The sequence below is a fragment of the Heterocephalus glaber genome, unplaced genomic scaffold (assembly GCF_053883595.1).
Source record: "Heterocephalus glaber isolate CG9 unplaced genomic scaffold, H.glaber_assembly_v1.0 deba00000347, whole genome shotgun sequence".
In the NCBI taxonomy this organism is placed as follows: domain Eukaryota; kingdom Metazoa; phylum Chordata; class Mammalia; order Rodentia; family Bathyergidae; genus Heterocephalus; species Heterocephalus glaber.
In genome coordinates, this window is record NW_028258143.1 from 46,101,345 (window position 1) to 46,127,585 (window position 26,241).

The window sequence follows — 26,241 nt, forward strand, 5'->3', positions numbered from 1 at the left end:
TAGTTAGAAAATCTTTATTAAAATATATATTCAAAATACATAGTCTTTTTTCATAAATTAAGCCTTTAAAATATTACTGGAATATAACAAACAACACGGAACAATGCAGTTTACATAAGAAATGATTAATATTCTTTAGAAAAAATATATTATTTAGATTTTAACAAAAATGTTCTTTACAGAAATGAGATAGTTTTGCTACAGAGCTACTAAATTTGCATCTAATCAAAAAGACTAATTCTCATTTAACTTCTCCACTAGAAAATGCCAATTTAACATAGTATCTTTCCACATACAGCAGCAGCCTCTGCTGGAGAAAGAGAAATACACTCTATTACAAAGGATTAGCTCAAACTTATCTTGAACTGGAAGTACTCAAAGTTGATTTCTTTATTTCCTGTTTAGCCAATAAAGTAGATTAAAATCATTATTTTCAAGGTCTTAAAGATGCACGGGCCTTATCAAGTATATCTTTTCTGATTTTTGGATAAGCTGGATGTGTTTCAAGAACCTGAACATACAAAACAAAAACAAAAAGAAAAAAAAGAACTTGTAATTATTGAGAAGCAGGGTGCTACAAAATTTACTATAAATGAGTACTACCATTGAGATTTTGTTGTACTAATACTACAGCTATAACATTTTTTAAAGATGACATTTTAGATGTAACATGATGACTCATTTATACTAACAGATGAGATCAGTAGAATGTGATTACTACTTGTGGAAGATACAACAAATATAACTGCTTCCTTAACAGACAAGTTATAGGAAATAATTAGATATCAATGACTTAGTGTATTTTTGTAATTTATCTACTTACAATATTTAATAACCTCTTGGAGAGTGACTTTTATTTAACCCAAGTGAACAACATCAGATGTACCTGGGGCATACCTTTGAAACATGCAGATAACTGAGTCCATCAGGTCTAAGGATGGCAAGACAGTCATTATCAAAACAGATCCCAGTGACATTAATGTCTAGCCTTCCATTAATGTACACCCTTAACTTTAATGAGAAACACTGCCTCACAGAGAGACTCAGCTATCAATAGCAACCACTGAGACCAAGAGTTTACTATAATGATGTTAATATATAGTAATCTGGGAAAAGTAACATTAAAAATTCTTTTTCAAGGAGCTTTTCTTGAAGCTCTTTACAATGTTTAATATAATAATGCTTTATATGGACTATCAAGGGGACAATGTATATATAAAAAACTCTGGAAAATCTAAAACTGAAATTTAAATATTTACAATTTCAGTAAAAGATCATACAGTAGAGAATGAACTACAGATATGTAACTTAATAACTTAAATTTCAGATTATTTTTATCTTCATTTATAAATCCTAATTCTCTAATAAACAGATTCGGAACAATTCACAAGAACTTCTACTCAGAAAAATGACCTGGAGAATTTATAATATCTTAAAATATCTTCTAACTCAGAGATTAAAGTGTTATTTAACATGCTTCTTCTTCTGGCCTGTTATTAAATTGACACAGACATGTCACTGAGTACCAATTAAAAACATGTATGTGATTTAAACTTTATTACCTTCTAAATTTTGAGTGCTGATAATTGCTCCAGAATATCTGGCAAACCATTTAACCAAGACACTATATCCTCTACTTCTATTTATATACATCTAGAGATTAACTAAAAGTAGGAAATCGTGTATCTGAAAAATTTTATGAAATCTAAAGTTCAGTGTTTACCTGGTGACATATGTCAATTGCATCCACGTATCTTTTTGCTTTTAAGTAATTAAATGCCAGTCTGTATCCTGTTAAGGAAAAAAATAATAATACATAGTGAGCACACTGTCAATATTACTTTTTTTTTTTTTTGCCTCCTCCTCTGTTTTCTTACTCATTGGATTTTCCTTTTTTTTTTTTTTTGGTACCAGGGACTAAACTCGGGACCTTGTGCTTGAGAGGCAGGCAGTGGCACCACTGAGCTAAATCCCCGGCCCCCTCACTGGATTTCTAATATAGGCTGCTGACTGAATTACCACAGGGAAGTGATATGATAATGGAAGCCACACTGAAAAGAAAGAGAAGCAAATCAAAAAGAAAATGGAGTTGAAAGGAAGGTCCACAATAGATATACTAGTGGGTTAGAAGACTGCCATCCCACAAATGTGGTTCTGTGACATACTAGAAAAGACTCATTTATTTTTGGTTAGAGCAGGCACTCGTCACAGGGCAGAATATGACAATACAGCTATTCACTTGCGTAGTATAGATTTAACACTTCACACATCAAGAAAACTGATTCTTACAGTTATGAGTTTTACATTGCATTAAGAGAGAAAAATACATAATTCCCAAACTGATAAATAAAAGAAAGATCTAAGTCAAAAGAATTAAAATAAAGAAGTTGAAGAGGAGAGTAAGAGGGTGCCAAGGATGGTTGAAAGCTGAAGAATGGGCATGCTGGAATCGAGAACACTTTGAGGCAGAGGGAGCTGCATGTGTGTAGGCCAGAGGCCAGGCCTGTGAGGGCCTCAGAGAACACGGTGCGAGAATGGAGCATGTGGAGGGCAACATAGAGGAGAGTGGATCGGTCATCAGATATTCCATCCCAAAACTAGTGAGAACTATCAGAGTTCTTACTACATAAGTATCACTCTTCTCATGTTAACAGGAGAATAATCTAAGATATTCTTAAATGAATGCTGTTCTCTGGTAGGAATGCTGTAAGAAAGAGAAAACTAAGCAGGAGCCAAGACAAGGAATAGCAGTGGTGTACTTGGTAAGTATGATATAACTCAATGTAGAGAGTATGTAATGATTAATTATTTACTTTGGATCTTAGAGAGAGGGTAAGAAATTGTGAATGCTGCTCATGGGTGCTAATAAAAGTACCAGAACAAGTCATCAAAACTTAAAAACAAATATTTGAAAAAAAATTACTGGTTAATATAATCATACGATAGTAAAAATAAGAATTATTTAAAATTCACAATGTTTGATATATATATATCACCACATAGACCTACAGAAGTGCCAAAAACAAAAATAGGAAGTTTTACAGTTAATTTAATGCTTGCACTCCAAAGTGCAACTTAACAGGGAGGGCCTGAAAAAAGACTAGGAGTGGGCTATTCAATATTTTTAGTAAAATGTTGCCTTTGTCTTGTGCAGAACATGTAGAATATGCTCTTTAATTTAGTAAATATTTTTTAAAAGGTATACATGCTTTGTTATTGTAGCTAAAACAATTCTTAATCATAAAATTACTGAAATTCTTGTAATTTTTTCCATCCTTATCAGAAGTTGTTTACCAACTTATTTTTGTTTGCAGCGTGATTTTTTTTTTCCTTCTCCCAGCCTCTTGCAAAAAACAGAAGTGAGTTTCTGCTAATGAACTGAGCAGACATCTAATATTTTATATGCCTTTTGAGCTGTGTAACTTAATATTTGGATACTTCATAATTTGTTTTATTATGTAATTGATAAAATGGTGATGTGTATTAATGTTAGTTCAACCATATATTTATACTGCCTGGGAATGTGTGCTTATAGTTCTGTGGGACAAATAATTTGTCAGTGTTCACCAGCTTGTAAAAACTTAGTGCAAGAGGTTAAACATCTAAATAAATAATGAAATCCATTTATCATTGAGATTGCTTTGCTTAAAGTTAACTTATTTTTATAGAAAACAAAACTAATGAATTGCACTTCACTTAATGCTAGTTGGTGTAAACTGTCATTTTTAAACAAAAGGGTTAAATGAAGTCATTTTAGTAAGGTTTTGGATATAATCTGTTATGGTTATAAAGAGTATTTAGTACTAAATGCTTTACATTACAAACTTCTTGATCTAGACAATTTTGAACCAATTTATTGTGTACCTGGGAGAAAGTACATAGAGGAGGACCTTGATTTTTACAGCTCGGTGAGGCACTAAGTGGTTTTGTGCAACTTCTGAACCTTAGTTTTCTCATTTGCAAATTAATTATTACATGCCTTTAAAGATACCGAAATTAACTTGAACCTGAGTACTTGGCACATTAAGGCTTAGTAAAGTTTTTTTTCAATCTGAAATAATTTCCTTTGCATAGGTTTATCTAAAAGGGACAGATGTCCTTGTCTCATTTTTAATAAACAGTTATAAATGTGAACTAAAAAAAAAATAGGAAGTTTCAGAGAGGTAAACATAAATGTTTTTACTAAAGAATTCTAAAATGGACAAACATATAATGACACTTAAAAGGAAAATAATTTAAGATATTATGCCAGACATAATTCATGTGGGAACTAGTAAAACAAGTTTTGGTTTCTGGCTTCCTGACTAGCTTTGGGACCTTAGGCAAGTAGTTTGAACTGTCAATTTCAAGTTTGGTCATCCATAAAATGGGGAAAACAATTCTTCCCTCTCTTAGTATAATTTTTAAAATGAAGTGGAATACCTGTTATGAAATCCAAGTACCACATAAATGTTGGCAGTTTATTTCTGCCACTAAATAACAGTAATAGTTTTAATGTTGGAAGAAAGGTGACAGACCATGTACTAATTTTTTTTTAGATAAGAAATAAAGGGCTAGAAAGAGCAAAGAACACGTGGACTGGAGGTGCATATACCAGTCAAACTTGTAAGAACTCAACCATATGGCATCCGGAAAAAAAGGGACTGAGAAAATGAACACAATAGACTGTGTAACCTGAGAATGGGTGTGGCAGGTGAAACGTGAATGGATTCTTCTCTTACTGCTGTCAGTACCTGGTGCCCACCTTTCCCCTCCCCTCCTCTCCCCTCCCTTTCCTTTCTTCCCTCACCATGAGGGCCGAGGATAATTACTAAGTATATTCCAGATGCTATCCATCTGCTGGAAGGACATGGCAGGTTAGGTTAGGTCCTCAAACTGTTTACAAAACATCTAAACTAGATAATGTTTTTAGATGGTCAGGAGAAAAACAATATGCCATGGTCAAATAACTGTGGGAAATGTAGTCCTATGAGATCTACCACTCCTCAGAGGCTTTGAAAAGATCACAGTACAGATATCTGGGTTACTTGACTTAATGCAATGCTTTTCCTAACTTAAGTGACACTTCCCCGCCCCACCCAGACTCCAAATAGCAAAGAGTGAGGAGGAGATGATGGGAAAATTAGACTAGATGTTTGCTAAGGTAACTAAGGTCAAGTTTGGACTCCAGGAAGTTATATTTAAGTATTTGAAGGTAACAATTTATTATGGATGTAAAATAGTCTCTTTTAAGAAAGTCTGAAAAGTTGGCTCTTAATATATGTTTTACTCTGACAGAACCACTTACATATAGATTTACAAATAAAACAGAAGTTTCCTGTAAAAACCCAGTGCTGATTTGCTAAACTCACCTACTGCTGGATTTGTCTGATTGCCGTATTTCCATGCCCTTTCATAGTTTGAGGCAGCATCTGAATATGCTTGCTCTTTCTCCATGATGTATCCCATGTATTCATAAGCTTTGCAGCAAGACTGAAGAAAAATGGAAAAATGTATCAATAGATTAAACTTGATGCCACCAAAGCTGTATGTTTAGGGGCATAGAGATCAATACAATGACCCATTTAATGACACGGAGAACAATGTTTTCAATCTTGAGTATGGATTCAGATTATTTATAGAACTTAATAATTCTAATGCCATGTCTCTATTCCAAAAAAGACTTTTTTTAACATAATCAGAAATTCACATCAGGGTCCATGTATTTTGTGCATATACATATATATTATTTACTATAAGTGATTTCAAATGATTTTAAAAGTACAATGAATTCTGTGAACCTGTAACTTACCTTCAAAAATTAACTCATTACTGAAAGTGTCTCATCTCTAATTCACATACTTGTGCTTCCACATTACCAGAAAAATATCCTCAGATACTGTCTCATTTCAACCATGAAAATGTTAATGTTCTTCTCAAAAAAGATAATTACTTTCTTTACCATAACCACAAATCCTCAACCACAACTCCAGTAACTATTCAAATTTCAAACTGCTTCAATATAATTTTTAAAAATGTAAAAGATTTGCTAAAATAAATATCTAAATAAGGTTCACACTTTGCAATGAGCAGGAATGTGTTCCAAGTCTCTTTTGATCTAGGGATTTCCTTTTGTGCCTGTCTTTCTGTCTTTTTAAATTTTAATTAAATGTAGGGTAAAGCAGATTATTTATTTTAGAGTGTCTCTTGACCCATATTCAGTCAAATGCATCCTTATATTTATATTTCTACGTCACTGATAATTTCTGGGACTTGTAATTAGAACCTCAGGTAGTTTATTTATATATATATATATCTCAATAGAATTTGTAATTTTACTTTCCTTTAAAAAGTTTTATTAATATTTTCATTAAAAGTATGACTCATTAAGAATATATAGAAAAATAAAAATGAATAGAGAGATTCAGATTTTCTTTTTTGATTCTGGCTCAGCATAGCATAATCAAATCTATCATTTTGATATTCTGATTTTTTAATTTCTCTTGATTTTCTAAAAAAAATGCATTAAATTATCGTGATGACTGAGTATTTCTCTCGTCTCACACCAGTCCTGACCCTGTCATAGGTGCTGTGTTCTTCCATCAGGAAGCATAGAATGTCTGATTTTCCCTTTTTATGATGTGATGGCCATTCAAAAATTCACGAGGTTTGAAAAATGGTAAGATTCTATCAGTGTTTCTTCATTCACTGTCTCAGAAATATGTATAATGAAAAACCTCTCCTTATCTACTACTCCTATCCGATTACCCAATAGTATAGTCTGTACAGAAAAGACAGGATAGATGCTGCTTTCACTTTATCTGTCAGCTTTAGAAGTCAGTTCATTAGCATACTGCAGTGGTAACCAATTAGGTTTTCTTTTCTTTTTTCATTATTATGAAGCTATGGACTACACACACTTGATGTATTTCAACCTAGCACAGTTATCATTCCTACTGGTACTAAAAAGTGTCCTAACTTTGGCTCCTGGGAGTACCCTGAGGTTGGTTCCTCAGTCCTTGCCATGACTTTAATCATGCCTAATAGCTCCCCTGACATCTAGGATGACAACATGGTCTAGTGTCATCTTGGACATTTCCTGCCTAAAACTGGACAATTTCCATTTTTTATTTATATAATCCAAGGTTTGTAAGCTTTTTAGTTCCTAAAGTTCATGCTCCCCATATCGACATGTCTAACCAGCAGGGCCAAATGAAGTCTCTAAAGTAGTCATCATGTTCAATTATGCAAGGTACTGCTGTCAGTGTTCCAGCAAACTGAAACTGTGCCTGCATCAAAACCTTAATTCTCATGAAATCTTGCTTAATTCTAGATCAGACATAATAAGGTTTAGCTATTCAGTTAGATTTTTAAAGCCTGTTAATGAGTATCTTCTGCTTTCAAGTCCAACTTAACCTAAAATGGATGTAACTGATCATTTAGAATAGTCTATAAATTGACAAATGGCTGGATGTTTTAGTTAAGTTCCTAAGAAAGTATAAAAATAGTACTAGATGATCATGTCTCCTCTTCATAAAACAAATGATCCATTTCATAATCTAATTTGCTCAGAGAATAGAACAGATTTACTGTGATTAAAAATCTGAAGAAATGGTATGAATCTGTGAAGATAAATACCTTTAAGTTTCTAAGTCAAGTACAATTATTTCTCAGTAAATAACATAAATCTTAACTTGACAAAATTCTCATAATAAGACATCTCTTTAGTGTGATTAAATACCAAAATGTTAGTAAAAAGCCTTACATTCTATGGACTTGATTTTTTCTATCTAAAGTAAGCATTTTTATTAAATTAAAAGCTAACAAGACTTTCCCTTTTGAAAAATGTTATGCATGGTGGATTCTAATAATGAGGAAATGACATACAGCTGCAGTAAATTCATCAAGAGTATTCTTAATAGGAGAGACAGACGCCCAAAATTAATGTTCTGCAATTTTCATTAGTTCTGGGATGAGTAATCGTAGGCAAATGCTTGACATTCCAGAAACATTTTCTGTAAGCAGGGCATCACCGCAGCTGGAACTTGAAATTGCAATCTTCTTTCATTATTTTCAAGGGCAAATGACTTCTTTCTTATCATTTTCTGCTTCTGGTAAGAATATATATTTAATATTTTAAAAGCCACTCAAGAATCATTAGAAACGGACCAGCATACTATAATACTATTATATAGAAAGCCTGTGTAACAAAGGTTAACAATTATTTTTCACTCTTCAGTCACCTACTCTATTATGACGCAGGCATTGTCTTAATAGGTCTTCTGCCATGTCATATTTTGCTGACTGAATATAAATGTCAGCAAGTAGCAGCCAACTCTTCTCAAAGTCTTCAGCATCAATAGCATTCCAATTCATTTTTGTAATCCGTTTCAGCTGATTTCTAGCTTTTGGTATCTGTTTCAAGATCATATAAGCTGTTGCCATTCCCAAGAGTGCTGGGATATGATCATTCTGTAAGAAAACAGAACTTTAGACCACTAGATACACGAGATAAACATCCTCTATTGAAAAGAAAAACATGGAAAGCAATGCTACATAAGAACTGGTCTGTGGATTCTACTTCTGGCTCCATCCCAGATAACTGTAATTACCATTATCTTTTAACACATCCAGTAATCTCAAGCTATCAGAAGAAGCTTGATTAGACTCTGTGTGGTCAAAATAATTCAATAACTACACACATCCTGCAACCACAAAATCCCAACAAGGAGTGTCACTTGATTTTTAATGGGGCTGCCTTGCTATTTGGGTTTGTATAAAAATAGAAAAAAAAAATCTCATTTCAGTATGGGTAGTTTTGATTTCAGGGTTAGCATTTTACTTCCTTAGTTCTTTCAAATTTAGTTATTGCCAAACAAGAATAGTACTAGAAAAATTCCCCACAAATTACAGTCCAATTGAAATTGATTTATTTTTGTGGTACGGGAGACTGAACCCAGGGGTTTTTAACTGAGCTACATCCCCAGCCATTTTTAATTTTTTAAATATTGAGACAGGGTCTTGCTACACCACTAAGTTGCTCAGGTTGGGCTTGAACTTGTGATATTTCTGCCTTAGCCTCCCTCCCAGAATACTGGGATAACAGACCTGCACCACCAGTTGACTTCCATTGCTCATTTTCCACCCTTCTCCTTTTACTAAGGAGCCTTAAATGTTATACAGAGGGTGTGTAATTAATTACTTAGAAATCACATGAAATACTCATGCTTTAAAATAGGCTTTCAGATATAGAGTTTGCAGTTTCCTCATAGGGTCTATAAAATACAATATTTTAGATAAGAGTTCAAAGTCAGAAAATGTCATTCTGTGAATCCAACAGGTTAATTTGAATTGGTATAAAATGGAAGCCATCAGTAATCTATCCAGAAAACTAACTTATATAAGCAATAATGTGTATGTCTGTGATTAACTCCAGGGTTTGATAAAAACAATAGGAATGTAAAACTTGGCTCTGATTCTATGTCTGTCAATAAACTTCCAATGTATAATATTTTTCCCAGATAAAGAGTGGCAAAACAGTTGGAGTGCCAAATCCAACCAACTGAAAATAGATTTTGAAGATTTGAGGAATATTATAAATTATTAAGCCTCACCCCAGGTGAGGTGGACTTAGGTGGACTATGACAGGATAGAAAATGGAGGCCTACTGTGTATTTTTGTCAGTCAGGTCATAGGATGGCCTAAGAAGAGAAGGGTCCTATGAAAATCATATGCATAAAACATCCCACATTACATATTTAAAGTAAGACTCTGATTTTCAGACTACACAGCTTGAGTTTGATTAGAACCAGTTCTTCACCACTTGATCACTCTTGAGTAAACCAAAGAACAGTTTCTAAAACTACAAACTGAGGTCTCATCTCAAGTTTAGATCACACTAGATCACAAGTTTTTTTGTTTGTTTTTGTTTCTGTTCTTCAGGTGTGAGGGATGAATATTGGGGCATTGTGTTTGACAGGCACGTGTTCTACCAGGACACCTTCAACCAGCTTCTCTCTTTCACTTTTAGTCATCCTTGAGGACAGAATTCAGGAGTGGACAAGACAGCTCTAATATAACTAGTTCACTTTTATGCCTCAAGGCGCTGCAATGAAAGCAAGAGAGAAGAGTTTAGCTTAGGCCGCTGAATCTTCCAGCATTTCCTTTGTAAGTTCCTGCCACACACCTCCGAGTGACAGTGTTCTGAAAATGCCTCATGCTTTTCTGCACCCTTGTTTTTGTTCATATTTTTCACTAAGAAGACACTGTTCATTTCTGCTTGTGAAAATGCAATGCATCCTGGTTTTTCAAATCATTTTGTTCCACAAAAGGGGCTCCCAATCCTCATACTATGACCTATTGCACTTTTATTTGAAGTCTAGGGTAGAATATAACACATTTTGCTTTGTATTATAGTCACTATAGGCAATATGCTTCATTTTCTGTACATTATGAGAAATTTTAAAAAAGGAACTATATACTATTTATATTTGTGACTGCCACTGCACTTAGTACTCACTGACGACTCAATTAATAGTCATATACCGAGTATACGCAGCCTGTAAGTGAAAGGAAAAATGTGAGATAAAATCCAGGATTTATGAAATTTCAGCTCGTCTGTCATCATTTTGATAATATGGTTCACAAACAGATTTGAGAAAGGTATATTAGTAATTGCATAGGTAAGGATGATAAAAATAGTGCAGCCTCATCAACACTAAAAACTGGCAGTTTTTGTAGGAAACTGCTGTAATGTCAATCATTGCTTTTGGTTCTTCTCCCTTTTAAATACTGCAGAAAGAATACTAGACTTACTCAAATCAACTTCATTGTTATGGAATACTACTTCACAACACGCACTACTGACGACACCTTAATTGACACTGTGCTTCATCATGGGCTTACAGAGTTTTCTTAGCTTTACATGATTGTCTTACTTCCCTTCCTTCAGCAGCTATCATGCTTCTGTTGCACAAGGCGCATTCAGCAAAGCTTGATCCTTGGGACATAATTTCAAAGTCTCCACCAGGGCTCTGCTCTATGGTGGTGTGGCTGCTGATGCTACTTTGTTGTGTGTACAAAGGGTGGGTGACGGTGGTTAATAATTATCTGCCATCGAAGACAAACTGTACCCAAACCAGGACAGGAGATGTAGTCTCCCAAATGCCAGACTTCTCAATCTGTACACGTACGGGGTCTTTGGCAGTCCACTGCTATGACTGTGACCTCTGAACCAGAAGAAAACAGCAAATTTCTGTATATCCTCTGAGAGACATAAAATTATGAGTTTTCAGTGGTGAAAGAACAATCATGAACTCCAATGAACACCCTTACAATTACGTATAACCAACTGTTGACTGGGTGAATATCTTGAGGACTGTGTGAGTAAAAAAAAAAACCTAGAACACCCAGGCAGAAGGAAAGAACATAGCTCTGAGTGGGGTAAAACAAGAAGGAAGCTTTGGTCTTCTAAGAATAATAATGCAAAATAGTAATAATTGCTGGAGGTTATTTCAGTGTGGTGCAAATTCAACACTATCATTTGCATGATGGAACCATAAGTCATCAGTATTGATCTCACTTAGCCCTGTAGTTGAAAAATTCCTAGAACACAGTGAAAAGGTTAGATCCCAGCAGACAGGGGTTTATTTTAATTTAGGAAGCTGACCTACACTAGGTCTACAATATAGAAATTCTTCAGAAGATAAAAGTCATTCTCTTGGCAATAAACTCACACCCTCTGGGATAGCTCCCTTTCTATAGAATTCAACATTCCAGTAAAGATAATTACATCACTAACACATCATCAAAGTAACAGTATCTCTTCAGGAAAGAAAGGTATATTGTGTAGGACTGTGCCAGACTATGTATCTAATTTTTATAAAAATAAGTAAGTAAGCTGATCTTTATAAAATAAACTAATCTAAATGCATATTTCTATACTACCAAGGAAAGATAACATACAAAGCTGAAAACAAAAAGTACTAACCTCAGATTTTGCTACTTCGGTGAAGGTATTTAATGCTTGCTCAACATTAGGTTTCTGTTTCGTAGCCATTAAGCAATAGTTTTCCATTATGCGAACCTGTACATGACCCTGAAGAGTCTGAGGTTTTAGTTCTTTAAGGAGTTTTTCTGCGGTTCTTACTGCTAATTGCACAGACTCTTGCTTCTCAGTTGAATTACTGTGTACAATTAAAAATAAATCACTTATGTCTGCTACTCATAAAATTCATTGAGATTAGAATCAAAACTGGCTTCTATTTCGTCACTTATTTAAAAGCAATCCTTTGCGAAAATGTTACCCATTCTCTTCTAGTACCATGTTACACAACTATAAATGCATTTTTAAATAAAATAAATATACCATCAGTAAAACACCATTAAACTACAATTCACTCAGATTAAAAACAAAAATAGACCAAATGTACATATGGTAAATGTGTTCAGTTAAGCTAATGCAAAACTAGGATAAAATAGAATTACACAATTAGCAAATGGTACTTACACAGGGAAAGGGAAGAAGAAGGAAAAGGGCAAACACTCTGTGATTTCATTCGTGTATGTGAAATTCATTTTACATATAGGAAAGCTGAAGTCCAAACAGGTGAAGTGATTGGTCAGAGGTTACACAGATAATAAATGATAATTTGAGGATATGAATGTAAGTTTATTAGCTACAGAATACAAAATCTACTTTATTTTCCTTCCACGTTGTCTATCAAAAAAGAAATTTCATGTGTTAAAATGTTGTAAAGTTTGAGTACAATACCAATTTGAGTATCTGATAGCAAGTTTCTTACTTTTAATATACGATATATAGATATTTTAAGTATCTATATAATCTATTCAATTAAAAAAAGAAATTAAACTCTCAAAGTCCAGTCACTAAAGTCATTCATTCTCTCCTTGTGTCTTAGGCTTTTTATTTTACTTAAAACTTTTCATACTGGTGGCAACCATCTTCAAAGTCCCTCTCCTTTGGCTTCTGTAACACTACAGTTTTGCTTCTCTTTCCACACACTGACAGCCCTTTCCTGACCTCCTTTCCTCCTTCAGACCTCTTAAATGGAAGCATGCCCAAATGACTCCTCAGAGTTCTGTTACTATGCCATCTTGCAAGCAGGCCCCTCACGGATTCCAGCCTGTGCAGAGGTCTCCCACATCTGTGCAGCCAGCCGGAACTTCCCTCTGAGCTCTACTTCTGTATTTAAATTACTTGCTAAAGATCTCCACTTTGGTAACCTATAACTCCTTAACAATATGCTACTTCAACCTTCCTAAAACAAATGTTAAAATAAGTAGGCCATTCCCCTGTTCTAAAATTTCAATGTTCTTTATAAATCCAAGCCTTAAAATTTGTCATTTGAATTATTCATGAGTCTAGCACTAGTTTTATACCACTTCTCTAAGCATCTTCCCTTGACTAGCATGCAGTGCTATAATTTCTATGAACTTGTGCGATACTTAATATCCTTTTTAGTCCATGTCTGCTGTGTTGGAGACTGAATGGTTTCTGGTATTGTCTTGTATTTTAGGTAAACTACATGATCCTGCAGGTAGAAAACATCTTTTATTTTCCCTTTATATCCTTATACATCCCTCACCAAGTCTTGCCCAACTCTGATGCAGCAGATGCACGAAATACAGCTTGACGGATATCACGTACCACAGATGCTTGAGGCCAGCAGCACTCAGTCCAAATCTTGCTCTATCTTTACTATCACATTAGGGAAGCTGACTCTGAGCCTATGTTATAACAGTGTTTTATGGAATAAATGAGATAGTGCATATAAAGTTTAGAGCACAGGGGGTGGCGTACACAAAACTATAAATTTCAGTGGTTACTATTATTGTGTGAAGAATCTTTACCATAGTTGCCAACTTCTGTAATTTATCTTATTTTCTACAGTTTAAGTAGGAAAGTGTCTTTATAACATGTCTCTTCTGATTTAGGAAATCTCCTAAAAGTATTTCTTATCTGTTTGAGAAAATTGTTATTTCAGTGTCAGCCAAAGTCATTCAACCCTTCATTAAAGCTATTATTAGAATTCAGTTCTCTTTTGTAAAATATTCCTGTATTGTTCCCAACAAATGTTAACAAAAGTGCCAAAGGATAATGTGTCAAACAGTACTCACCCCAGGTCTCCATCCAGGTTTTCAAACACTTCACCTCCAATAGTTTCATTGTCTGGATTCAAACAGATTTCTATCATATTATAAAGAGCATTTTGGCCCCATTCACTGTCTTTCCGAGCTTTATTAAAATGTCGAAGGGCGTCATTTGGTTCTCCAGTATACCTTGTTAGATGTTTAAAAAAATTATTTCAATCATTTTTTACAAAATTTATACTAGTTTATGATATGCTTAGTGAATAAAACTATTAAAATATTTAAAGATGTAGATTTTTGACTACAAAGAAAAGCTTGTTCTACTTTATCTACAATGAAAAATAACTACTATGTAGGATTTATTTGCCAACAGATTTACCAAAGATATAGTCCTTTACAGTACTGAAATCCTGGCTCCAGCTTTGCTCTGGAGTTATGTTTCTCAGCCATTACAAAAAATCTTGGAATGTCGTCGAATTTTCCACATCTTCTTAGGAGATCAATCAACCGAGATAAAGTCATATAATTATCTGGAAATAAATAATACTTCAGATATAGACAACATTTCATAACTTTTGTTCTGATAGTTATAATCCTTTTTAATATATAATCTACTTCAAATGAAGTACAATTTAAATAGAGGCAAAGGAATGCCTCAGAGACTGTATGGCCAACTGGGTATAAGTAAATGATATAGCAAATGATATATGTTGGGCTAGTCACAATGAGGGAAGGTCATCTAGAAAAATGTAATTTATTTTTTCAGTTGTTCCTAGACCCAAAACTTTTTAGAAACAGTCTTTCTCTACATAAACTAGATTCTAACTCTAAAATTCAGGAGGGCAAGTAAACTGTTTCTGACTCTCTTTCCCACATACAGCAACTGGGAAGCAGGAAAGAACAGTACCATTTGATAATGTTTGTGGTGGACAATTAAAACTTTTACTCCAGACTGTAATATGTACATGTACCTAACATACTAGACGATAGTGTTATGGTATATATCTGGATATTCCCCCAAGGCCTCATGTGCTCATCAGCGGGATTTGGGGGAGATGACTGGATTATGTGGGCTTACAGCTGACTAGCTACTAGGAGGAGGGTGCTCTGGTCCAAAGAGGTGGTCACTGTGCGTGTGTCCCAGAAGGCTGTATCTCCCTCCCTGCCTCACCCTACTTTCTGCTTCCTGTCCACCATGCCATGAGCAGCTTATCCTCCACCATGCCCCTGTGCCCAGCTGTCCTGCCTTGGAGCCAGCTGACTAGAGACTGAGACCTCTACAAACTGAGCCAAAATAAATCTCTCCTTCTTTAAGTTTTGGGTATCAGGTATTTTGTCCCTGTGATGAGGAAAGTGACTAAGACAAATAGCTTATAATATCACAGTCCTAACATATTAGCCCTAGTATTTTAATATGACTTTAAGTTCTTCTAAGGAAAAGGAATTCAATTATTTGGTGTCAGATACAATTTTCTGGCAGGTTCCTAGAAAGTTTTCTTCTTTCAATTCCACCTGGGTCTCTTTTCAGTAACACACTAAGCTTTGAGAATAATAACTTTTTTTAGGCCGGGGATTTAGCTCAGTGGTTCCCATGCCTGCCTCACAAGCACAAGGTCCTGAGTTCCATCCCCAGTAGCAAAAAACAAAACAAAAACAAAAATAAAAGAATAGTAACTTTTTTTAGAATCATACATGAACACTTTAGAAAATAAGGAAAAATACAGATAAGTACAAATAAGAAAAAAAAAACCCTTCATATTCCCACAAGATAGAGATTATCACATTTGGCATGCTGCATTTCATATATTTATGGGTGAAAATCAATCCATAAATATTAAAATTTAAATTTATTGAAAATTATTCTCTGCTTACAATGAAATTTGACTGACACTTGGGGATTTAATTTTGATTTAACATTATATAGTAAAGATTTGCCAACTGTTATTAAATAGTCTTTGAAAATTCCAGTGGCTGTAGAGTCTATTTTATTAATAATTAACATTTTATTTATTTCTCTGTATAGCAGTTGTGTTTCTTAGATGTTTGGGCTCTCAAATTTCATTATAAACATACACATACCCATTTTAATGCAATTTATCTTTGATTCTATTTTCCAATATTTTTATTATAATTAATATTTTCTATTATCAAGTCCACTTCTGAGTATATACATTCCCCAAAATGAAATCAGGGACTCAGGGATTTGTATACCCATATTCATAGCAGCACAATTTGCAATAGGCAAAAAATGGAAATAATCTAAATATCCATTGATGAGCAGATAAACAAAATGTGGACTATACATACAGTGGAAGGCTATTCATCCTTAAAAAAAAGAGGACATTCTAATATATATGACAACTGGGATAAACCTTGAAGATATTATGCTAAGTGAAATATGCTAGACACAAAGAAGAAATGCTGCATGCTACCACATGTATAAGCCACCTAACAGAATCAAATTCACAGTAGTGGAAAGTAGAATAGTGATTGTCAGGCGCTGAAAGGAGAGGAAGATAGGGAGTTGGTGTATGGAGTAAGAAAAATGAAAAAATTCTCCAGATGGATAATTACAGTAGTGGTTTACACAGCAATATGAATGTACTTAATGGTATTGAATTATATACTTAGAAATGGTTAATAAGATAAATTTTAAGTTATGTGTATTTTACCCCAACAAACAGACAAACAAACAAACAAACAAAAAAGAGGCTTTGAATCCACTCTATTTATTACATGCTTTCTAAACAACCCCAGTCGACAGTATCACCATCTGCCCTCTCTGATATATGTCTACAGATTTTGTTCTTCCTACCTTTTCGATCACTAAAAAGAAGAGTGTGAGAAGGGTATGATTTCAGAAAAAGAAGATTCAAATATTGGCCTTGTCCTTTATTAATGTGAAGACAAGCAAATTATTCAAGTTTTATGAATCTAAAACTACTTGTTTTCTTAAACTATGATTATAATGTTGACCCCCCAGAATGCTATGGAAATCAGAACAAAGATATGATCGATATATAATTAACTACAAATGTTATTAATAATTAATTAATCAGTAATTTACTAATATTTACCCCTAAAATTTTGACAAGAAATAGTATGTGTTCTTCACAGTAAAGCCAAAGAACCTGAAAGCTCTATTGAACAAAGCAGGAGCTAAAGATTAAAATTTCTGGCTAATTTTTTTGTGTACAATATTGCTAATATTTACAGTATATAATATTGCTAATATTATCTAAAGTCAGCATCAGGAAACCAGTTTCTTGAATAATTCTCCCTTCACAATATTACTGAAATATATTCATTTTTACTTCAAGTTACAATTACCACTAATAGATTAAATTTCATTTACTTGTCTTTTGATTAATCGTGAAACTTCGTATGACACAAATTTCCCCACTTTAAAAAAAGAAATGCATTTGCACAGTCCAAAAAAACTTATCTAGTCTATCTTTTTGGTTGGACAGTAGAAAGATATAAAAATAATTCCAGTGTGATGGGATAAGGCATGAGTACAGTGATGTGGAATTAAAATCTGCAGATGTCCTGACTTCGCTTGCAGGAGTCAGGAGAGGTTTCCCACAGCAGTTGACCTTTGAGCAGCCTCAAGGTAGGAGGAGGATCCTGCTAGATGAACAAAGGTGTTCTGAGTAGCAGATGATACACACAAAGGTAGAGGCAGGGCAGAGCAGAGCACAGGAAGTACTGGGAACACTGGTGTTATTAAATATCAAAGTGGAGGAGGAGGAATAATAAATATGAAAGGATAATTTGGGGTCATTATTATTAAAATCATGCTATTATTTTAGACTTTAAAGCTCTTAATATTTTTTAATGTGGTGTTAGAGATTGAACCCAGGGCCTTGGGCATGTTAAGCATGTGCTCTACCACTCAGCAAAGCCCCAGCCCCTCTACCTTAAATTTTGACCAAAGGAGTAACTTGTGATTTTTAGAATGGATCTGATGGCCCTATGATAGATAACCAAGGATAACAACAGCCAAGGAGCCACAAGATTAGTCAAGAAATTTCCCTAGTTTAGGCGACAGGAAATCATAAGTAGAACAGTGGTACAGAAGATAAACAGAAATGATACAAGCAGACAGAACTGATGAGATATGTTAACCAATTAGTGTGCAGGAAGAAGAAAAGTTAAGAGTCATGTGGAAATTTTGAGAGAGAAAAGATACAATCTGTCAAAAGAACAATAAACAGATCTGTGAGAAAATTTTCAACTAGCTAGGTTATCAAACGAACAGCACATTTCTGAAGTAAGCTAAAACAGAGCCTTAATCAAAGTATCAGATATATTACTAAGGATGACCCATAATGTGCACATATAAAATCATTTTACATGTATGTTTTAGAATAAAACTGACAAAATATATTTTAAATATGTAAAGTCTTGCTAGAAATAAAGCATACACATGAAGATTAGAAAGGTAAAATGTTACACAGACAAGAATTTTGTAGTTTTAAATAACTTGGTATTTTGTAGTCATTCTTTGATCCATTCACTCGATAAACATTTATTTTGTACCATATGTGGCTGATAATGTATCTGACAATAGAATATAAGATGAATATATGATCCCTAAACTTGAAAAGTTGGCAGTTTAATGGAGAAGATGAATATCTATGTAAATATTTTTTAGCAAAACACTATAAATGACAAAGAAGTATGGACAATTCAGTCCATGATTAGGGTGACCTCCCCATCCCCGTATGAATGAATGTCCTGCCTCCAGGAAACCCTATGGTCTTGGGCAAAACATGATGAGCAGTCATTCTACCCAGCAACACAAAGGATGTTTTTTAATCCAGGTGGTGACACTGGCATGAAGTTTGTTTTCATCCAAGGGGGTTCATTTAAATTATGTGTTGAGATAGAAAGAGTAAGGGGGACAAAATATATCATAGGTGAAAATACAATTCCACACAAAGAGTTGGATGTATAGTTGTATGTCATTTGGTATTGTTGGAGTATAAATTCTTATGTCAAATTTAGAAATTATTGATTTTATATTTGTTTACAAATGGTCAAAAGCAGCCAATATACTAAGCCAATTTAACTATTTCCTATTTGGAGAAAAATGGAGCCAAGTAACAGAAATTTTGGTAAAAGAAAAATCTACAGGACACATGAAGGCTTCTTTAAATTTTATTTAAAACTATAATGCGTGAGGTCAGCTTAAAAATATTCATAAGGGAATAGGTCTGTTTTTTTAAGAAAAAGGTTAGGAAGCACTGTGAAATAGGAACAGCTTAAGATAGAGTGAAAACATGTGTATTGCCTTTAAATGTGGGCTCAGAGAACAAGAAAAGTGCAAAACAGAGTCTAGAGTCCAAGGTAGAAGTGGCAGGAAAATGACATAGGCCTGTAGAAAATAAGGGTGAGGTTAGTAAGGTGAGTGGGGAGGATATTGATTGATTAATTTAAAGCCAGAAGTTATCACAGCCTGGTTGTATGATGCTTAGAAAAAAAAATAAAGCGAGGGAGGGAGGCGGGGAGGCGGGGAGGGAGAGAGAGAGAGAGAGAACTATAGGAGGAAAGCAGATGAAAGCCCGCAGCAAATGGGACCACAACCCTGGGAGACACAGACTAGGAAATGGAGAGGTTTGGAGGTGACAAGGCTGGAGCTGTCTCCTGGTTGAGGACACAGAAGAAAGTGTGAAAAGAAGTTGGAGTGAGTGAATTAGAACAGTCAAGTAGGACTGCCAATTGCGGTTTGCGGTCATAATTTATGGTGAGATCACGAGACATTGTTGCATTTTCCTAAGGCCATTCAGCTACTCCAGCCAACATGTGGAATAAACAAAGAGCCAGATTCAATCAGGGCTACTGCCTTCCTATAAGTTTACCAGTTAAAAAGAGGAGAAAGGAGAATGGGAGTTGACTGCATAAAAAAAATAGTCAGTATTTACCTGGTTTGCGCTCTAAAAGTTGTTGTAAGTGAAACACTGCTTGTTCATAGTCTTGTTTTCTAAACATGATATCAGCCATCATCTGTACAGATAAAGTTGGTTTTAAAATACTGCCGTATATTTTATAAAGAATATTCTTCTATTCAAGATTAAATACGATGACTATCTATGAAATATATGAGAGGCAAAGTTTTACAAAAACTCTTACTTTTTAAAAGCCACCCTGTGCAGAACTGCTCGGAGTGTAACATAAGACAATCAGGGCTGTGAAACAGATTGCTCTGTTTGAAACATGGTATTTTTAGCAAAAAATATGTTTCAAGTGGTGGTTTCAAAAACAGAAATTTGAAGGGAAATGAACATACTATATGTGGACTTGGCTAAAATGACAATAAGAAAATCAAAACAAAAAAACCCCCAAATTTAACTGTTGATTATTTCAAAGAAATGTAAAACAAGCAAGACCTACTGAGGTTTTCTAATTATGGGATTTTAAAAGGAAAATGATGTATTTCTTTCTAGTTATAAGTTTGAATGAACCGCACGTATAGCTGTTTGCTGATAAACACTTCAACTCAGGTAAAAGAAAGAGGCTGGGGATTTAGCTCAGTGGTTCTGCTGACTGCCTCAAAAGCGCAAGATCTCGAGTTCAATCCCCGATACCAAAAAAAAAAAAAAAGTAAAAGAAAAGCAAAACTCTAACAGACCATCTTAGAGTGATATATGAAGTTGTTTTATTTTTCCTGTAACTTCTAAGGTTTGACTGAAACTCTTAAATTAGTCCAGCATGACTAAGTACCTAAAAGCTAGCCTTTGGTAAATTGCCGCTTTAGCAAATGAACTCCTCCTGACTAAGGGGTCACTTAGGCATAAAAATAATTAACTAGACCCAAAAGGCAAGTAAAAGTATGACCCATATTAGCTGTCATAATTACAATGCTTTATTTGGTTTTTATTTGTAAAATATACTAACTTATGAAAAATAGATATGAAGTATATATAAATATATAATATATAAAATATGTAATATATAAAATAATATAAAAAATATTAACTTATGAAATATGTTATTTTTCCAAAAGCCAACGTGAGCCATGCTACCATCTATTATTAGATTTATGGGTAAAATTTGAAACTTCCATCTGGAAGCACCTTTACAGTATGGAAGTTTCTCAGACTGACCATGGTGGCAGACTCGTTGTCCTGGTCATTCTGGAGAAGCATCACACAGTGCCGCAGGCAGGCATCGGGGTCACCTTGGGCCAGGTATAATCGTGCCAATTCCAACATTATCTGGTGAGCAAAAGGTAAGAATAGTCAGAAACTGGTTTGAGATAAAAAATGAATGAAGAAAATATTTGGATATGATTAAATTTTAGTTGGTCAAAAGTTATTGCAATAAAAATGCCAAGTAGGACAACTGTAGGCATGCTCATTTCTATTTTTTCTTCTACTAAAAATAAACAGCAAAGTAGGTAGTAACTCAGTTGAAGGCAAAGACAAGTTACTGTGGAAAAACACTGCTCTTCCATCAGGAGATTGGTCTCCCCAGCTTTCCATGATGGGGCTGTTAGGCCCTTTTAACTCTTTAAACTTGCTTTGTCATTTGTAAAATAAAAAAAGCTTCAACCAGATAACCCATAAAGTATGCTTCAGAGTTAAAAGTATGATTTCCACTTCTCTAGCCTCTACTGAAAAAGGTATCTATTGGGTTATGCCTTAGGAAAGGTTATTTATGTCAGTTCTCACAGTGTGCCTCTTGAGGTCATAAAGTAGTCATCCTTAGCACCAAAGAACAATTAAAATACACAAATGTACAACAGCTGCTCAGTAAAGTGAATTGAATCACTTAGAGCCACATATTTACTTGTGGCTTAGAAACTGTTTTAAAGTGATTACTAAAGTGTAGATGCATATTAAAAACAAAGACCTTGATGGCTTGTTTACGTTGTTTCATTATAATTTTTAGACTAATATTTTTAATTTGACATATATTTCAAAAGTTTTTTAGAAAAAGTATTAGATCTGTTTTTTGTTACATTTCTTTTCAAATCTTTATTAATAAGCTAATAAGAATTTTACATGTGAGGAAATTAGACAACATCTGGAATAAAAAGTGCTTAAAATTTTATAAAGGTACTGACCTTATTATCTGTTTCACAATGAACCAGAGCCTCTCTATAAAACATAATTGCTTTTTCATAGTCTTGCTGAGCAACAGAATGTTTTGCAATCTCTGCACAAATTTCAGCTGCTAAATGTTTTTGTGCAGGAACTGCATCTGGCTGTTCCATCTGAACACGTTTTAGTACCCGAGCTTGTAATTCTCGAGCCTAGAAAAAAATTAAAGGCAAAAAAAGAATTAAAGAAAAACAAAAGAAAGGAAATTAAACCAGTTTCAAAAACACACATAATATAATTTTACAGAGGATTTATTGAAGCATTATTGGCGTTGATCTAACAAAGCCTAATCCAAAAAAAATGTCTTACTGAGAACTCAGACATGTACTGTTTGCAAATATGCCAGCAGGCACATATCTTTCCAAGCAAGGGACTATGAGACTAATGAATCTTTTCCCATGTTAGATGGACAAGTACAGGAAGCTCATTAAAAAGAAAATGCAACTAAGAAACAAATGTACTTGGAAAAGATATCTAGGTGCTGTCATTACATAATTAAGAACTAAAAATATTTATTAAATTGATAAAATAGTATCAAATTAAATCAAATATTGGTAGGTTATAGGTAACAAGTATATTTACATACACTGTTGATGGTATATGAACTAGTCTAGTTTTTCTGGAGTAGACTCTAGCAAAACACATTTATACCATAAGACTAAGCAGGCTGTTGAACTTAGTTGCTCTACTCTTGGAAAGGTATTAAGGATATTTAGGAGGAAAAAAGGAAAGTGGCCATCCATTGTAAAGAAAAACATGCAATAACAACAAAACAAAAACACTGAAAACAATTTAAATGTCTAATGATGGCTAATCAACTGATGGTTTATATAACCATGGTCATATGCTATGCAAAGACACCTTAAAAGGATGTGGCAGCCTTCCTCTTCATAAGAACATAACATAGGTTGCTAAACTGGAAGAATTTCTATCTTTCCACCCATACATTTGGAACATTAAGCCCTTCTGTTAATAAATGAAAGAGCGAAGGTGGTGGCACATGCCTGTAATCCCACCACTGGGGAGACTGAGGCAGGAGGATTGCCAAGAGTTCGAGGCCAGCATAGGCTATACAGTGAGTTAAAGGCCAACATTAACTACATAGCAATAAACAAATACTCCTATGGTTTAGGCCTTTACATATGTAATTTAAATTTGAGCAGTAGTCATTCACTAATGCATTCATTTAACAAAGAGTAAATGTCCACCGGGTGCTATACATTAGGTACACACAGCCACCCTTCAAAGGACTCTTGTCAAAATGTTTGACTGACAACTGATACGTGCTAAATATAGTTTAAAGCAGAATTTTTTTGAACCACAGGTTTAGGGGCTTATAAAGCATTCTTTTGGAAATGAAAAAAAAAAAAGATTAGAAAATATGAATGTATAGCATTTGGTGAAGATCAGTACTACCTCATTATATTTTTATTTTGGTTACATTAACATGTGTTTATATAAATATGGTAAGTATATGTGCTGGGTTTGGAGTCTATATGTATATACACATACATATATCTATCTTCATGCTTTTACTGCCCCCCCCCCCCGACACACACACACTCTCCAAAAATCCTGAAATAATTGTTCTGAATAGAATAATCTCTTTCTGGTAGGAAGGGCTCCCTCCAAACACCTAGAAGTCCTCTGCCATCACCTGGCCATCAGGAAGTGAAGGCAGAAAGCAGGTTGGAGTCCACACCTAGCACCTTAGTATCCTATCCTAAGAATTCAAGTCCCCAGGCAGTATCCTCTAAGCATTTTGTTGAAACATGCCCCATCTTTATTGCCCTACCTTGTTTTCCATCTGGATCTTAATTGCAAGTTAAGAAAGAAAGGGAAAATTAAAGAGAAAGTACCATGGATCTTTGCAACAGAGTCCCATGGCAAACTGCCCCGGGACAGTTGTCCCTTTATCCAACAAGATGAAAACTGAGATAATTTGAAAGCTGAGCTTTGAGGCAGCCTCAAGGTTTATACCTGCTTGGCCTAATTATCAGTATTGCTCTCATTCCCTTTCAAAAGCATTCTGTTTTGAATGATAAAGTATATGGTCAAGAGATATGCAATTTATTCTCTAAACAGACTGAATTTTATCTACCAACTAACCTCTAGAAAGCATATGTGTGCCTTCATAGCTTCTCAGAGAAACTCATTAAGGAGTTAGTTTTGTATAACTCTCTGCCATTTTCTTAAAGATAAGTTGGCTTTGTCACTTAAAATGTTTTAACAGCTTAACCTTACTAAAACTGTTGTACTTCCCATGTAGTTACTAGTAGTTAACCTAGGATTAGATAAAATTATCTACAATGTGAGCCTGAAAACAGGAATTAAGATACTAATGATTTAAAATAAGATATTAACATTGTTGAAGATTCTGTATTTTAATGAAATCATAAGCTTAGATGATATCAAGGAAATCTAATAGTCCAAGCTCTCAATTCATTCCCACCAAAGCAAAAAATTTTGGAAATTGACAGTGAAACACACACACACACACACACACACACACACACACACACTGTAGTATTAGCTAAAGATCATAATAAAAACATCTTATAAATTAAATTAATTACAGAATGCAGAACTCTTCTCATTAAAAAGTGACAAGTAGAGGTGTCCTAGAAAGCACACAGGATTAATACTGAGACATTCTGAGTTGTGCTTCAAGTATGCCTACCAACAAACCACTGTGCATAATTTGGGGCAGATATTTTCAGTGGACTCCTTTCTAAATTTGGAAGATAAGGATAGTAATAGATGCATTATTTGTTTACATCAGTGGCATACTGTTTTCAACATAGCACAGGAGCTCATAGACTCAGAATAAATAGAATATAAAACTTTAAAAAAATATATAAAGTATTAAGGAAATGATTATTATGTGCAAACACCTGTTCACTTTAATATGCAGAAATTACACTACTGCAAAACAAATCAGTATTATGAATCCATTTTGGAGACCATTAAATTGCCTCAAAGAATTTAGGAAGTAATCTCTCCCAGAATGAAGCCATGAAATCAACCCATAATGGATTAGGGCAGAGGGAGAGGTAAAAATCAGTTAAATGAGAGACTACACAGTAGTTCTGCAAGTTGAAAACATGACGAGTTTTAACATTACAAGAAAAAATGATCTACACATAATGGGAACAGGTTGTAATGGTCAACAAAAGCATAGGAACTAAGAGATATTAAAGTCTGCAGCATCTAAGCAAGCCAGGGGTAAGAAATATACTATTACATTTCTTTGTTCTAAAGTAATGGAAGAAACGCATACAAATCCCATAAACGGCTCTTAGTTTGCAGCCACATTTACTGGGTAACCTTTTAATCGTTTAATATTGCATATAGTGTACTTTCAGGAACAGAATGAGAATGCCATCCACTCAACCACTATTGAGTCATAAAGAGGCACTGTTTATTAAGAGCTATGTCATGACATTTTCAATCATTTGTGCCAATGGCCAGGCTGAGGGTTTTAAGACTCCATGCCTATGGAAAAATTCTGTATATAAAATGAGGCAACTGTAACAAACACTGTCATGGGGACCCGAACAATTAGAAAGTATGAAATAAACCACAAAATACAAAATAAAACCAAAGTATAGGTGGTAGAAAACAAATCTATAGTTTGCACAAAAATATTCTCATAAAACCCTTAGATATTTCATAATTACTTGCTAATTGTACAAAGGATTCTCTAAAAATCCTTCAGTGTTTGACCCTACAGGGAAATGTATTGTGTTAACTCCAAAGTTTAAAATAACTGGTTTAAAATGCATGACAACAAATATGGAAATGGCAAATGTGAAATAAAGCTTCAGATAAGAAAAGGATGTTTGTTGTAATTTAGGTAACACTGAAAAAGATATTAAAAAGAGGCATAAACAATAAACTAATAGAAGGAAAATTGGGCTAAAAATGAAATCCAGAAAAAAGTTTAAAAAAGAGAAGGTAAAATTTAAAAAGTGTCAAAAATTTAAGATGGAGATATAAACTAAAATATAATCCACAATTATATTGAATATAAACAAAATAT

General features: G+C 34.2%; 1 protein-coding gene across 2 annotated transcripts in view; it reads right to left on the minus strand.

The window, feature by feature from the left end:
- Ttc21b (tetratricopeptide repeat domain 21B) overlaps positions 1 to 26,241 on the minus strand; it is a 59,260-nt gene continuing 33,019 nt past the window's right edge. Inside the window, exons 20-30 of one of the 2 annotated variants that reach the window (XM_087199797.1) lie at positions 22,163 to 22,351; positions 21,201 to 21,311; positions 20,019 to 20,100; positions 14,471 to 14,621; positions 14,119 to 14,280; positions 12,488 to 12,571; positions 11,969 to 12,164; positions 8,227 to 8,451; positions 5,352 to 5,472; positions 1,724 to 1,791; positions 1 to 511 (exon numbers count right to left, since the gene is read on the minus strand). In XM_087199797.1, coding sequence (XP_087055923.1) covers positions 434 to 511; positions 1,724 to 1,791; positions 5,352 to 5,472; positions 8,227 to 8,451; positions 11,969 to 12,164; positions 12,488 to 12,571; positions 14,119 to 14,280; positions 14,471 to 14,621; positions 20,019 to 20,100; positions 21,201 to 21,311; positions 22,163 to 22,351 — 1,467 coding nt within the window. In that variant the 3' untranslated portion in view covers positions 1 to 433. The remainder of the gene's footprint in view (positions 512 to 1,723; positions 1,792 to 5,351; positions 5,473 to 8,226; positions 8,452 to 11,968; positions 12,165 to 12,487; positions 12,572 to 14,118; positions 14,281 to 14,470; positions 14,622 to 20,018; positions 20,101 to 21,200; positions 21,312 to 22,162; positions 22,352 to 26,241) is intronic. The other variant, XM_087199798.1, reaches the window with a different exon arrangement.